General features: G+C 42.3%; 1 protein-coding gene across 3 annotated transcripts in view; it reads left to right on the top strand.

The window, feature by feature from the left end:
- Positions 1 to 9,163, top strand: part of ATP13A4 (ATPase 13A4) — a 143,867-nt gene extending 134,704 nt beyond the window's left edge. For all 3 annotated transcript variants that reach the window (XM_064366925.1, XM_064366924.1, XM_064366926.1), the window contains one exon: positions 845 to 9,163. In XM_064366925.1, the coding sequence (XP_064222995.1) occupies positions 845 to 1,057 (213 nt within the window). In that variant the 3' untranslated portion in view covers positions 1,058 to 9,163. The remainder of the gene's footprint in view (positions 1 to 844) is intronic.
- Positions 9,164 to 16,754: the final 7,591 nt, after the last annotated feature.

The raw sequence follows: 16,754 nt of genomic DNA, 5'->3' as shown, positions 1-16,754 counted from the left end.
TGATCCAATCACCTTCCTCTCAACCCTTCCTGCAACATTGGGGATTATAATTTGGCATGAGATTTGGATGGAGACACAAATTCAAATTATGTCACTGGTTCTGCGTTGTATTTATAATGTGTGGTAACAGGACAGATCACCTCTCTGTAGTTTCCTCTTCGAGAGCAGCAAGGTAATATAGGTCATCATAATTCCGGAACTAAAACACACTGAAGGCAAGATGTAGAGATGTAGAGCACTGAAGTTTCTCTGTCTCTGTCTCTGTCTCTCTCTCTCTGTGTGTGTACGTGTGTTTTCATCTATTTTGTTTGAAGTCTTGCTAAGGTTTCCTGGAAGTAAGTAATATTTTAAAACCTTCACTTGATATTCCTGCCTTATCCCAGCACTAAGAAGAGCTACTATTTTCTTGTTAATTAAGGAAGACAAAAAAAAAAAAAAAAACCTTGCTGCAGGAAAGTAGAATAACTCATCTGGCTAAGTTTCCAAGAGGCTGAGATGGCTATGTGGATCTTTAACAACCTGGCAGCTGTTATATAACTTTACAATGCAGAGCAGGATATAGCTCTCTCCCTTTGCCTACCCTTCTGAACTACTCATTTAACAAACGGCTATGTACTGTGGTCCTGTTCACACATGCCTCTAACCTTCACCTTCACTGAAATACAATTTTAAGATTGCAAAAGATATGTCCAGTGAAAACACCTTAGATTGGTTCCGTGCTCAAGCTCTTTGTCCAGCTGGATCTAAGCAGCCATTGCAGTAGTGACTTATGATGGCCTGTGGAGGGCTGTAGCCTCAAAACACTCAACCCCTGATTGTGAAAAGCAATTCTTTTATTTTACAGGAGGCCATTATTGAAAATCGAGCCCTGTGGATGATGATTAAAAGATGTTTTGGCTATCAGTCAAAAAGCCAGTATCGGATATGGCAGAGGGACTTGGCAAATGACCCCAGTTGGCCCCCACTAAACCAAACCGCCTACTCTGACATGCCGGGGTGTGGCAGAGGGGTGTCTTACAGCAATCCAGTATTTGAGAGCAATGAAGAACAACTTTGAAGGACATGTGATATCCAAGTTGATATTACAGAGAAACAATGACAAAAGGGATCGGTTTCATTGATTTTAAGAAATAAGACTCTTGCAACATCAGCTGGAGTTTTGGGATACCTATCAAATCATGGTGACAAACTAAAGTCTGTTTGATAAAACACTTTCTACAGGGAAGAACATTGACCCAGAAGAGTGCTTTCCTCTTGGCTTCTGAAGGTATGAAGGTATGGGAAGCATTCAGTGAAGGCCAGAATGGGCCAAGGATTGCCATGGAGACAAGCAGCCTAAAGGGGAAGAATACGTGATCTTTCTTCTTAAGACAGGATAATACTTTCCTTTAAAAAAATGAATTGAGGGGAAGTAGTACTGTGTATACTCATGGAGTTGTAACATGTTAAAGATCACTTTTGAATTTTTACTTCATCAATGGAAAAACTAATGCATGGGAAACATTACACCAGTCTTCACTGTCTGGATTCTTTTCCTCTGTAGTCCTTTTCAGATTTGAGGCTTTTTCTTCTGCTTTTGGCCTTACCCTACATATTATTAAGGATAAGCTCAGCCTATGCTGCAATAAAAAAGCAATTCTCAGATATCAGTGCCTTAACACACAAGAGCTTCTTTCACAATCCAGGTGACACTCTGGAACAGCTATTCTTACAGTGGTGACTGCTTCACTCTGCTGGCTCCATCAGCTCGACACAAGGACTCTGTGTTTACTGTGATGGGGGAAGGGATAGGCTGGAGATCAAATGTGGGCTTTTCACTGCCTCACCCCAAAAGTGGCACACATCTCCTTCCCTACTCATATCTCATTAGTCAGGGATTTGGCCAGGAAGCTGGAAAGTACAGTCTCCTGTGTTTGGGATGCTTCATGGGCTCATGAGCTGTCACTACACAGGGTCCCCATGCTTAGAAGGGCCCCACACTACTTTAACACTCTGCTATTTCCATCTTAAAATTCTTAATTTTTGAACAAGGATCCTCCTATTTTCATTTTGTACCAGAGCCCACAAATGATATAGTTGGTCTGGGATGCAGTCCTGGGAAGGAAAGGAAAATAGCAGATCAGAGAGCACTAGTGCTGTCCACTAATGTCCACTTCTCTTAACCCCAGAACTTACCCTGTGTTTTAGGAACTTCTCATGTCACGTGGCCAACTCCAGAAATTTTCACACCTCTGCTTTATTATTTTTGAGAAACATTAGTCTTGTGCTAAGGATTATATGGCACTATTGATGTAAGTTCTTACACAACCAGTACGTTTTTTAAGTCTGTGGCTTCAGGTTCCAGAAAACTAACATTTTCCTTATTTGATCACTATTACAATTTGATTATACTGGATTTGTTCAGCATAAGGAAGACTCAGGTTTCTGTTAGCTCAGGAGACAATACTGAATTCTAGGAGCACATTTACACATAACATTTTAAGGCAAAAGCAACATTTTTATTATAAGCATCAGATCCTAGGTGGATGTTCTAATCAAGGGATAAGTGTCCTGGCCCAGGGTGGCTTTGCTACTTATTAATAGCATTTGCAAGCATTCCTTCCCCCTAACTGAGCTCTTGAGCATGGTTGATGGCTCTATGACTGCAGCTGATTCTGGGAACATGGTGTCTCCCAGCCACGAGGGTACCTTGTTACTTCTGGTTTTAAAATAGGGCTTGAAGATATTTCAGTGTTCTAAGACTGCAGAATCATTGTCTTTTTTTGACACAGAAAGAAATGTTTCCTTTTGCAAAGTCAGCCTTAGCAATGATATGGCAGTTCTGAATGTCCTTTTCCGAAAGTGTTTCTCATTTTCCAAAAGTAGAGGGTTATGGGCAGGGGCAAGCTAGACATGGTCTGCGAACTAGTCATGAGCAAAATCAACCTGCACAGTTCATACTTAAATGTGCCCTTTGCTAAGTGTGTTCACCTCCATTAACTCACTTGAATTGTACAACTGTCCCATAATTCAACAAGGAACGGCTTATCATCTCCACCATACAGATGAGAAAACTGAGATTCAGGAATGGCAAGAGCAGATCTGGGCCTCAAATATAGATTTTCTGAGCAAACCTTATATTGCTTCCAAATACTTCCTAATTATGGAGCCCTAGCAGGTCAGGGTCCTTAGTGTGATCTCACAGTCAAGCAAAGAATGGGCAACTCTTTCCTAATACCAGGGCCTCTGTTCAAATGAATGCCAGTCATCCTGCCAGGCCTGGGCTAGAGGTGTGTTAACCAAACCAAACCGAAAAATGATTGTCTGTTTGTCTTTCTGAGACTGAGTTGCTCTTGCCTTGGGCCTAAGTGATTCTATCCCTAGCAATGGCCGGCAGGGAACAGGAATAAAAGGATCTAGTTCTCCACTAGCCAAGCAGCCATAAAATCTTTGGGAAAAGAGACTCATTTTGAAGACTGTATTCCTGGGGCTAACTACATCTTAGAAGCAGTAACTGAAAGAACAGGGAGTGCCTAGCCTGGAAAAAAAAAAACAGTCAGGGGACTGTGAAGGGTTATTCTGAGAAAGAAGGATCTGATTTGTGCCAGGTGGCATGAGAAGGCAGAATCCGGACAAGTGGGTAAAGATCACAGTGGGGATGGCTTCAGGCCATCTGCCCTAACCACTGTCCTAACAGCCAGCACTGATACCAGTGGAATGTACTCCATGACACTGAAGGAACAAGTGGCTATTCAAAGGCCAATTAGAGAAGGAAGTCAGGTATCAGATGAAACTCAATTACCTGCAAGATCTCTTTCAGGCTTGATACACCAAATGTCTCAGTCTTATGCTGTGATGTGAACCATTTTCTACTGCTACCCACACAGAATACCAGACTAACACTGATGGGAGGATGGGCTCCCAGCCTTGTAAGACCCGATTATGTGGACATACAGACGCAATGGCCTTGTACCTTGAAAGGGGATCTTACCTCCCTAGTAAAGATCCCCTTTATTAGGAAAGAGGTGCAGAGTGAGGCGTTCTGATTGCTAGATTGAAGCTGGGGAATCAGGTTCGATCTGATTTGTCTATTTTCTTAAAGAGAGGTGTTTAAAATCTTTGCATGAAAGAGCATGGGAGAGTGCCCTAAACTTGAGGGCAGAGCAACCTGTTATCAATACACTTTCTTGACCAGACTCTGCAGGAGAACAGAACACAGTTACATAGTCCAAATCATTTGAGACAGTGTCCTGTATGGTCATCCCAAGGCACCTAGCTCTTACCCACAGAGAACCCTGACTCTGGGCTTCCCTCACTAAATATGTAATGATCTGAGAATGGAAATACGTGTGTGCCATCTGTATCCTTATGTGCTTATGGAGATGTTCACATACACACCTGCAGATGTGTTGATTGAAAGAAAGTGATTATTTATTCAGAGCTTTGTATCTAGTTTATGCTATAATAAATTATTCTGTACAAAAGAGGCACATAAAATCTATAATTCAGTTGTCATAAAAATCAATCTCTCTCTCTGCAGTGGAGTCTTTCACTCCATCTAATAAAATGGTTTACTCCAGTAATGTTGAATCAAACAACATCTTTACAAAGTTCCAGCCATTTTCTAACAACACAGATGCTATTTTTCTCTGCTTTATACACAGGGCATTAGAGTTTACAAAATGCTTTCATACTTCTTCTTTCATTTAAGCCTTATAACAACCTTAGGAGGAAAGCAAGCAAGGATTACTGTCCTTTTGATGAGGTACAAGACTCTCCAGACGGCTCAGCAACTGGATCTAGGACACACGGCTCGTGCATGGAGAAGCTGGATTCAGATGTAGGTCCTTTATCAGCAATATTCCTGCTGTGTCACACTCCCACGTTGCTTTTCCTGAATGAAAAAAGAAAAAAAAACTATAGCATAGAAAAAACAGATGACAGCAAAGGAAGTATCCAATGTAATTGCCATCGTGAGCACAATTTCTTCCAGAAAGATATTTTGGTGTCTCATGAAAGTTCTCTTGAACCTGACCATCAATCACAGAAAAGGTCAACTCCAACAGCTGAGAGAGTAAAATCATAGCACCAAAGCCTTGTGAGCCTATTTCATGTGATCAGATAAAGCTCTGGTTTTTGACTTCAGTCCCCAGAAACAGAAACCTATATCCCTGCTTGATCTTTATTCAGACCTGCTTTCCACAGCTTTTCAGGTTCCTATAGAATCTCTTTTGGCTTTGAAGTATGCTCACTTCTCTACGCATAAACAGCTTGAAAACTGCTGCCCCATAATATTCTGTCTGCCCTTTGGTTTCCACTAGACTTGTTAACAATAACCTTTACACTTCATTAATAAAATGATTTTCTTCAAAATTGAACAAAGATAAAATTAACAACAAAACATAACTCTCCCAGAATTGATCAAAGAGCCTCAGGAGTGAGCCACCGGGCTTCGTCAAATGCTTCCATCCTCAGGAAGACTGCATTTGCCATCCTCTTTGCCTTGAATGCTACCCCCGACCAACCTCCTGTTCCCATTGCTGATTCCTTCTCCTTCAGATTTCAACTCACTTGTCACTTCCTTTAAGAAGCCTTCCATGATCACTTCATCTAATGTTGCTCTCGCTCCACTACTGTGTTTTATTTTCTGCATAATGCCTGTGCCACCGTTCGGGTGACTGAGGCTGAAAGAGTGCTACTTGTTCAAGATCACATAATGGGGAAATGAATGATCTGAGTCTATAATCTAGATCTACTGACTTCCAAATCAAGGTTCTTTATATTCTTCACATCTAGCCAGATTCTCCCAATTAAATTAGCTAATCTGTCAAGAAAAAGAATGCAGGATGCTGCAGAGCATTGTCCATGGTTGGATGAAAAACACTCTAAGAGTCATCCAGACTCTCCCAGCTCTTTTCCTTGCTGTCTTCTCTTGACTTCTCCTAAGTGTTTCAATGCCATGAAAAATGTGATGAGTCAGTGACTTGTGATAAAGGCTCCACATATAGTTGCTACAGAAATTCTGTTGAGTTTAAAATTGTGGATAAAGGGGGTTGTACTGCAGAAAGGTCTCACATGTGTTGTATGTATTGCATACTGTACAATCCTAGGATGGACAATTCATATTGTACTGCAAGCCCAGGGCAATGGTTCTGGATTTTATCAACGAAGTTCTGTGGGTAAATGATGGCTTTTACTTTGTAATTATAAACAGATATATGCAATGAAAAGTTCCACCTGTACCTGCTACAAACAGTTTCTACATCTTTAGACCATCTCTTGGCACTGTCTCTCATGCAGAACTTCCTCTCCCTTAAGCCCTTGGTTGCCACCTGCCTGATTACAAAAGCCTCTTAACTAGTCTCCCTGAGATCTTTCTTCCATTTTCATTCTCAAAGTCTCTATCTATTCTATTGCACAACTCTGATGATGTTATGTCCATGATCAGGAACGCTTAATGGTCTGAATTGTCTACCAGATAAAGTACACATTGCTTACTAAGAATTTCAAGTCCTTCTCTACTGGCCACATTTGATTTCATCTCAGATATTTCCCCTTTTGAATTCTCTACTTCAGCAAATTGAATTTCCAGCAATACTCCCAGCATTCAGTCCTCACTTTCCCACCTCAATAGCTGATAAGGTTTGGCTCTGTGTCAAACCAAATCTCACCTTGAAGTGTAATCCCCAAGTGCCAAGGGTGGGACCAGGTAGAGGCAATTGGATCATAGGGGCAGATTCCCCCATGCTGTTCTTGTGACAGTGAGTGAGTCTCATGAGATCTGATGGTTTTATAAGTGTCTGGCATTTTCTCCTCTAGCACTCATTCTTGCTGCCCTTGAAGAAGGTGCCTGCAGCTGAGCACAGTGGCTCACGCCTGTAATCCCAGCACTTTGGGAGGGCAAGGAGGATGGATCACCTGAGGTCAGGAATTTGAGACCAGCCTGGCCAACATGGTGGAACCCCATTTCTAATAAAAATACAAAAATTAGCTGGGTGTGATGGTGCATGCCTGTAGTCCCAGCTACTTGGGAGGCTATGGCAGAAGAATTGCTTGAACCTGGGAGGCAGAGGTTGCAGTGAGCCGAGATTATGCCACTGCACTCCAGCCTGGGTGGCAGAGCAAGACTCTGTCTCAAAAAAAAGATGCCTGCTTCTCCTTTACCTTCTGCCATGATTGTGAGTTTCCTGAGGCCTCCCCAGCAATGTGAAATCGTAAGTTAACCGAATCTCTTTCCTTTATAAATTACCCAGTCTTAGGTATTTCTTCATAGCAGTGTGAAAATGGACTAATACCGTAAATTGGTATCAAAATGGTAGGGTGCTGCTGTAAGGATACCTGAAAATGTGAAAGTGATTTTAGAACTGAGTAACAGTCAGAGGTTAGAACAGTTTGAAAGGCTCAGAGGACAGAAAGATGTGGGAAAGTTTGGATCCTTCTAGAGATCTGTTGAATGGTTATCACCAAAATGATGATAGTAATATGAACAATGAAGTCCAGGCTGAGGTGGTCTCAAATGGAGATGAGGAACTTTTTGGGGGCTGGAGTAAACCTGACTCTTCCTATGCTTTAGCAAAGAGACTGGTTGGCATTTTGCCTCTGCTCTAGAGATCTGTGGAGCTTTGAGCTTGAGAGAGATGATTTAGGATATCTGGCAGAAGAAATTTCTAAGCAGCAAAGCATTCAAGAGAAAGCAGAGTGTAAAAGTTTGAAAAATTTGCAGCCTGATGATGCAATAAAAAAGAAAAAAAAAAGTTTTCTGGGGAGAAATTCAAGCCTGGTGCAGAAATTTGTCATGAGTAACATAGGAGCTCAATGTTAATCACCAAGACAATGGAGAAAATGTCTCCAGGGCATGTCCATGGGGAAAATACCCTTCTTGACAGCCCCTCCCATCACAGGCCCAGAGGCCTAGGAGGGAAAAATGGTTTCCCAGTCTGAGCTCCGGGTCCCCTTCCTCTGTGCAGCCTCCAGACATGGTGCCCTGAATCCCAGCTACTTCAGTCCCAGCTGTGGCTAAAAGAGGCCAGTGTACAGCTCAGGCTGTTGCTTCAGAAGGTGCAAGCCCCAAGCCCTTGTGGCTGACCCATGGGTATTGGGCCTATACGTGCACTGAAGTCAAGAATTGAGATTTGGGAACCTCCACCTAAATTTCAGAGGATGTACAGAAACACCTGGATGTCCAGGCAGATGTTTGCTGCAGGGATGGAGCCCTCATGGAGAACCTCTGCTAGAGCAGTGTGGAAGGGAAATGTGGGGTTGGAGCCTTCACAAAGAGTCCCCACTGGGACACTGCCTACTGGAGCTGTGAGAAGAGGACCACCATCCTCCAGACCCTGGAATGGTAGATCCACTGACAACTTCCAGTGTAAGCCTGGAAAAGCCACAGGTACTAAACTCCAGTATGTGAAAGCAGTCAGGGGGGCCTGTACCCTGCAAAGCCACAAGGGCATAGCTGCCCAAGGCTGTGGGAGCCCACCTCTTGCATCGGCATGACCTGGATGTGAGACATGGAACCAAAAAAGATCATTTTGGAATTTTAAGGTTTAATGACTGCCCTGTTGGATTTTGGACTTGCATCATGTAGCCCCCTTTGTTTTTGTCCAATTTCTCCCATTTGGAATGGGTGTATTTACCCAGTGCCTGTACCCACATTGTATCTAGGAAATAGTTAACTTGTTTTTGATTTTACAGGCTCATGGGTGGAAGGGATTTGCCTTGTCTCAGATGAGACTTTGAACTTGGACTTTTGGGTTAATGTTGGAATGAATTAAGACTTTAGGGGAACATTGGAAGGGTATGATTGTGCTTTGAAATGTGAGGACATGAGATTTGGGAGCGTCTAGGGGTGGAATAATATGGTTTAGTTCTGTATCCCCACCCAAATATCATCTTGAAGTGGAATCCCCATAATCCTCATGTGTCAATAGTGAGACCAGGTGGAGGTAATTGGATCATGGGGGCAGCTCCCCCCATGCCGTTCTCATGAGAGTGAGTGAGTCTCACAAGATCTGATAATTTTATAAACGTCTGACATTTTTCCTGCTGCCACTCACTCCATCTTGCTGTCCTATGAAGAAGGTGCCTGCTTCTCCTTTACCTTTCATCATGATTTTAAGTTTCCTCAGACCTCCTTAGCAATGTGGAACTGTGAGTCAATTAAATCTCTTTCCTTTATAAATTACTCAGTGTCGGGTATTTCTTCATAGCAGTGTGAGAATGAACTAATACAATACCTTGGCTCTTGTTCTCTCTTTTGGGGCATCAGTAATTTTTACTCTTATCTTGACACATCCAAATCCCACCCATTTCTCAATATTAATATCCCATTAGAATACCATGTGACCTGCCAAGCCAGAAAGGAGCTCTCTTTCTCTACACAGCCATCACATTCTACATATCTATTCATTGTGTGTGGCATGGTTTTTTTTTTTTTTTTTGCTTTGCATCATAGTCCTGTAGTATCTTAACTTCCCACATCTCCCACCCAACCCCACTTCAATAGAGAGTACATTCTCTGAGGGTAGGGTCCAACCCTGAGTTGTCTTAACTTCTCATCCTTCACCTAGCACAGAGCCATGGTTGGGGGCTCAGCAAGCAGTTGTCACATGATTGAATAAAACATATAATCATTGGGATATTTTGTTGATTTATTTCTCACCCTTTGTCTGTGAACACCTGTTTCTCATCCAGTACACTGAAGCTTAACTCAATAATAGAGCTGAGTTAGTGATTGCAATGTTGTACTTAATAAGTTTAGCTGTCTATTTATACATGAGGGAATGGGAGTATAGTGTGGAATTAAAAGAGTTAGGTGTGTGCTACAAAGACTGTGTGTGTGTGTGTATATACACATATATATGAAGCCTGATCAAGAGATATCCATTCTGCGATCTATAGTCTGAGTGTCAGAATGTAATAAAACAAGGTGGAGGGAATTCTCCTGTGGCCTCTGTCACCTGGCAGTGAGGTGGCTGTGGGAACACAGGCAGAAAATGCATGTTTTTTTTTAGACGGAGTTTCTCTCTTGTTGCCTAGGCTGGAGTGCAATGGCACAATCTTGGCTCACTGCAATCTCAGGCTGGAGTGTAATGGCACAGTCTTGGCTCACTGAAATCTCTGCCTCCTGGGTTCAAGTGATTCTCCTGCCTCAGCCTCCCAAGTATCTGGGATTACAGGCATGAGTCACCACACCCAGCTAATTTTGTATTTTTAGTAGAGATGGGGTTTCACCATGTTGGTCAGGCTGGTCTTGAACTCCTGACTTCAGGTGATCCACCCACCTTGGCCTCCCAAAGTGCTGGAATTACAGGAGTGAGCCATTGTGCCAGAGATGTGTGTTTCTAGTGGCTGATGCTATCACACACAGATATACAAGTGACATAAAGCGTCTTCACATATCTATAAGTGGCTACAGGATAAAGAAAGTAGTTAAGAGATATAGAGATGAACCAAGGGTGATACAGGGTATCTGTGCACATCACAGAGGCCTGGGATCCCCTGCCACCAACCTCAGGGTCAGGCAAGGCCCCACAAGCCTGACCATGGAAGCAGCAGCAATAATCTCGAAGCGGTGGCCTATGACCATCCAGGCTGTGAGAGGGAAGAGCATGCTGTCACAAGAGCACTGCACACTGCAGCATGTATGGGGGATCTCTGTGAACCTTCTCAATGACTCAGGAGGGACTCCAGAGTGGTGGGGTTTCCATGGCCCCATTTTTGACTATGGTCCCAGATTTACATGGCTAGGGAAACATAGGTTATAAGATAGGAAAGAAATCTCCCCCCAAGGTGAATACCCATTTGGTGAAAGTCCACACAGGGACACTTACAGGGAGAATCTTCTCAGAAAGCACAGCAGAGCCTCAGGGCCACCCTTTGCTCCTGGTCTGCTCAGGAACTAAACAGAATACAAGGTGGAGTGACTCCCAGCTGGCTGAATGCTCTTTCTTGAAAGCCGAGCCAGTTTTCTCTTGACCCAGCCCAAGGTTAGCCTTGAGAATTTCATAAAGGCTTAAATAGCCTCAGGAATTCAGTCACAATGCATGACTAATTGGTAACTTGACCTGGAGATAATTTTGTAGGTTTGAATCCTCCCTAGATGGACCCTGGAATCCAGTTTGGTCTGGATGCCAAGAATTATACATGGGAAAATCCAAATCTTTGTGTCTGCCTACACTTCAGCCCCCACAGCAGTCAGGAAGGTACACAGGTGACCAGGCACAGTGGATGGCTCAAGGCAACAGGAGTCTAGCTGTACCTAGGCCTGTATGAGGGCAGAACTGGCTTTGGGGGCATAGGATACCATGCTAGCCAAAGCCTCAGACTTTGACCAGTGCCCCAAGTCTGACTGCATCATTAGAGGCCACACAGTTCTCAAACAACGTCAATCTCAAAAGTGACTCTTTTGGGGCAGTGGCATATAGCAGGTTAAAGGTACAAGTTGAGGAATCAGACAGATCTGAGTTCTAATGCAGACTTCTCTGAGATGCCATTTTGAGCAAATTTGTCACTATGTCTGTGTCTTAGTTTCCTTCACTGTGAAATAGTACGAAATGTTATATTGATCCCTGACCCCAGTATCTGTTACAGAGCTCCTAAAACCCTTGTAATTTCCTGAGCAACAAGTGTGCCAGGAGAACCTTTTGTTCTAATGTTTGGTCTCTGTTCAGGTTCTGAGAAAGAGCTCCTAATAATCGTGCAGGTATGGGTAACAGGGGGATCCTTTGTTCTAGTATTTTTGCTTTTGACCTCAATTCCTAACAAAGAGCTCCTAAATTCCTAGAAACTTCCTGGTGATAGGAACATCTCTTGTTGTAATGAGGCAATTCTTAGTGGGCTCCTGGATAGGAACTGGCCACAGAAAGACCAAGCCATGGTTAGAAGCTTGGAGCTTTCAGCCCTACTCCCCACTCACCAGAGAGAAGAGAGCAGCTAGAAGTGGACTTAATAATTCATCATGCTTACATGATAAATCCTTCATAAAAATGCCTGAACTATGGGGCTCAGAGAGCTTCCAGATTGGCAAGCACATCCCCATGCAGGGAGGGTGGTGCACCCCAACTTGATAGGGACAAACCTCCTGGGCTTGGGACTCTGCCAGACCTTGCCTGTGTATGTCTTCATCTAGCGGTTTATCTGTATCTTTTATTGTATTTCTTAATAAACTGGTAAATATAAGTAAAGTATTTCTCTGAGTTCTGTGAGCCATCCTAGCGAATCTCCAATTGGCTGTTGGTATATTTATGATGTCATTCATAATAGCAAAAATCAAAGGAGATTAAATGTGATTCATTATTTCTTTTTCTTCATCTCTCAAACTTTAAGGAAGCTTCTCAAGTCTTAGCTTTACACATGGTATAACTATTTATTGTGTTGTGGGAGTCAGTAAAAGAATAAATTGAAGAATGCATGATTGAAGAATGAGTGAAATCGTGACCACACTATGAATTTCCAGGAATTGAATGCATTTAACTTTATTTTAATGCAAATGTAATTAACTATGTTTTACTATTTGTTTAAATTATGTTTTACTTAGTCTACTTATTCTTATTTTTAAAATAACATACAAAGTAACCTACCTCTAGCCTTTGCTTACAGATTTAACTACTTATGCTTTGAAAGAGTGAACTTTCTTTCTAGACTTGACTTTGCAGCCCTTCTTATCCCATCATCTGACTATCCTGAAGGATGGTTTTTTAAATCAGCAGTTTCTGGATAGTTTCTGTCTGTGATATCTCCCATGAGATGCAAAGACCTGTGCAAAACAGTCCAGATTTGGACATATTTATCGGTAATGTTTAGTTAGCTGTTTTTTTTTCTTTGCTATCTTTGCTTTGCTTAGCCTACTTTCTCCATAGAATAGTCCACAACAGAAATTCATAGGCTTCTTTTTGGAACATGACTCTCCAACTTGAACTATCATGAAAATCCTCAAGGAGCTTATTAGAAATACATTCCTCAGCCGGATGAGACATACATTCAATCATAATCTCTAGGATGGGTTTTGGGGAGCTATATCTTTATCAAACTCTCCAGGCGATTCTAACGATGAATCAGGTTTAGAAACCATAGTCCTAAAAGAACAACTTAGATTATTTTCTTTCAAATGTGCTGTCTTTACTTGTCCCTTTGGAGACTCATCTACAGTTTTTTCTGCCACTCACTCTGCATTGAGAGAACTTTTTGTGGTACATTTCCTTTGTGAATTCTGTTTGTCACTGTGCATTCTCTACCTTTTTTACAAAAGCAGTGCCTGGTGAAAGGAAATCCTGCTGACAGACTTCTCTCCCTTGAGGTAAGCCCATTTATCCCTGCTCTTTGTTAGAGCTCCAAGTACTGACTTCTTGACAAAATAATCACCCGGTGGCTACGTTTAATGGGGAAAAACATTGCCATGATCCATGGGCAAAAACACAGAATGGGGTTTAGTTACTTATATTCTTCAAATTAGTTGAAAATTTATGCAAAACTCCATTTTTTGAGATATACAAGCTAATCCACCCTCCAGATAAGGGAGAAAAAGAATAACTGATTCTGGACCATTCTCCAGTTTGAATATTTTCAGGAAATCCTCATCTCACCAACTAGGTTAGATCCTCTGCAATTGATTAGTAAGAAATCAATTTGCCTTGGGACATTGGTTTAGAGGTTATTCTCCTTAAAATAGATCTTGTGATCTGACTCGTTCTGGAATGCCTCTGTCCATTCTCCATCTTTGTAACTGCTGTACCTCATCACAGCTGTTTTCTTCCTTCTTTTGAATCCAAAAACGCAATCAAACCTCTGTTCTATCAGTAGCCACAACACCAGTTTCAGAAGTGCCATTGTCCTCTGGTCAGCACCATTTACTGGTCTCAGTGGTTGTGAGCATTTTTAGTAGTAGTGAGGGGAGAAGAGGTAGGAGTTTAACGTTCACCAAGGCATTGACCTGACTGCGCCGGGACACATTTTTGACCACCGGTCTGACTCAGCTTGGTGACTTACCTGACAAACACAGTTAACACTCGACAATCATTCTCACTGGCACTTACTATTCTCGTCAGACAAGTCATACAACTGAAGTTTGTGTGGATTTGTTCTTGTGGCCAGTCATGTGGAAGGCCTTCCAGAATATTAACTTAAGTAGACATTCTGTTTCTCTACAGCTAATACACAGAGCACGGGGGCAACATGGCATATGCTTTGACAAGCTTAAAGCCCTTGATAATAGTCAATAGATTTCCAGGAACATAAAGTGAGCCATTGAATTTTCCTGGAACAATTCTAGTACTTTATGGTGAAAGAATGGTCAGACCAAACTCAACATGGTTACATGGACAATTTTAAATTGAGGGGAGAAGAAACTGGAGATTCTGAAGTGAGAGAATTGAGGAAGAGGTGAGAGAATGGGAAGATACAGGTGGTTTTCCTTCCCAAAGAAAGAATGGGTTGATGGTACCTACAGGTGCAGTGAGTACAAACATTAGAGAACACTTCATTCTTTTCTGAAGTTGAGCTCCCCAGAAGCAGACATTGAGGCCCAGCTAAATATTTATATATAAATCTTTTGTGAAGGAAGTGTTTCTAGGAGAAACTGGTAAGAGAGTGAAAGACAATCAAAGTAAGAATGTGATTTTGGGCAGGGTCTTCATTTCAACCTGATACTGCCAGGGAGCTTTGGAATGTAAACATTACTTCACTCTGTCCCAACTCTTGACAAGGAAACAGAGCTTCAGACTTCTTCCTTGTCAGTCACCGGCTCAGGGTTGCCTGGGCAGGGTGGGGGTGGGGAGCAAACTGCAGGCACCTTTGGGTCTTTGGTAGAACCGGCAAAGGGGCTCAAGGGCAACCCTCTGAAGAGAGTCAGAAGAAAAGCAAAATGCCTGTGAAGGCATCAAAGACATCCAAGAAGATCTGAGCAGACCGCTGACAATGTCTGTCATTGAGCAACACAGGAAAGTATATTCCCTGGGCAGGAAACGAGACATTTATTAATCACACAACATTTTTTGAACACCTAGTCATATATGCCTCTCCTGGTGCTAAGGGCTTGGATTTGAAGATGAATGGTTCTTTCCCTAGAACGTGTTAAGAACTACTCTTGACGTATGTATCAAATGTTATGGGAATAGTCCCCAAAGCAAAGTTGTAATCAACATGCCTAGAATTACCTTGCATTGCCTAAGTCATATGTATATAGTGAATGTTATATAATATACCTGGCAGGTCTGTTTTAATTTAATTGAATAAAGATACGAATACTTTGTAGTAATAATAATAAAGTGGTCAGGGAAGACACTGCAAAGACATGAGGAGCTAAGGGCCTGTGGATACTTGGGCAAAGAGGGTTCTGAGTAAAACGACTATTAGGCGTCAAAATCCTGAAGCTGGGGGCCAGGAAGGAAGCCAGAGTGCCTGGGGCAGTGTGCACAGTGAACAGAGTCTTAGGATTCCAGGAAGCAAAGCGACATTGTGGACCTATGTGACACCTAGAAAAGATCGTTCTTCACGTCCCCCTCGTCTAAGTGACAAATTTTTCACGTGTGAGGTAGAATTAATAGCAATGGCCAGAAAATAAACATAGACAGTAAAATGGTCTTTTATTGAATGTTGTACATGTAATTATGCCAGTAAAAATGATTTTTAAAAATAAAATAAAGATTACTGTACATAAAGAAGTAATGAAGGCTTTTCAACTATACTAAGATACAGTTGATGTCCTTGAGTTGTTGGACTCAAGGACAGTGAGGGCCACCCAGCCTGGGACACACGAAGCATTTGGAAAATAGAACTGAAAATTCACACCTCTGAGACTTGGAAGCAAGTGCCTCCAAGGCACTTATGAGCCCTGGGATTATTCAAAGACTTTATTTTGAAGTGAGTATTTTGTTCTTGTACAGGGCAAAGAGTGCTTGTTCCTCAGTGGGAAGGAGCTGAGGCCTTGGGTCTTGGCTGGTGGAGAGACAAGAGTCCAGCTTGCCACGGTTGACAAGCTGTTCTCGACTGGGCACACCTTAGTTTGCATGTCCTTTATCATTATTACTCCTCACTCCCCATCTTTCGAGTCTCAGGTCTTACTTTCATTCCCCTTAATATCCCGAGTAGGCTATCCTTTCCTACCTCTCTTGACCCTTTTCACACATTTTCCTCCCTGGCCTAGACTGGGCTCACCAGATGCCACTATACCCCATTCTTTCTATCTGTCAACTTCTGCTTGTCTTTGAGATGTCAGAATAGATGACACTTCCTTTGGGAACCTGTTTGTATTCCATTAAATCTGAGTTTAGTGTGTTTCCACTTAAGAGGCTGCTTGTCTGTCATTCCCAAGTAACTGTAAACTCCCTCAGAATAGGGACTTTTTCCTTTTATGCCATTATATCTGAGGGCCTAGCACAACGTCTGGAACATCTGTTGTTCCGTACATAATTGCTGAGTAAAAATGGAATGGGGTCACAATGAGTGCTAGGTGTATCTTTAGGCTACATGTAACAGAAAACTGAAGCAAGAGTGGCTTTATGAGAACACTTAATTGTGTATTTAACATGGTGTCTAGGGGTAGGTAGGTTCTGTGACTCAGTGGCATTATAAGCATCTAAGCTCTTTTGTCCTTTTCTCATCATAATTTGCATAGTGATTTTCATCCTCCTCACCATCTAAAGATGGCTACCATGCTCCAAGCATTGCATTCTCATGTATCACTTTCAAAGGAAGGCAGAAAGGAGAAGACAGAAAAAAACGATCTTCTCTCTCTTTCGCCAATAAGATAACCTTTTCCACAAGACTAGAACCCCAGC

Source organism: Aotus nancymaae, unplaced genomic scaffold (genome assembly GCF_030222135.1).
Source record: "Aotus nancymaae isolate 86718 unplaced genomic scaffold, 86718_ANA_hifiasm-v0.15.2.pri h1tg000067l, whole genome shotgun sequence".
Lineage (NCBI taxonomy): Eukaryota > Metazoa > Chordata > Mammalia > Primates > Aotidae > Aotus > Aotus nancymaae.
This window is presented reverse-complemented; position numbering and strand designations above follow the sequence as displayed.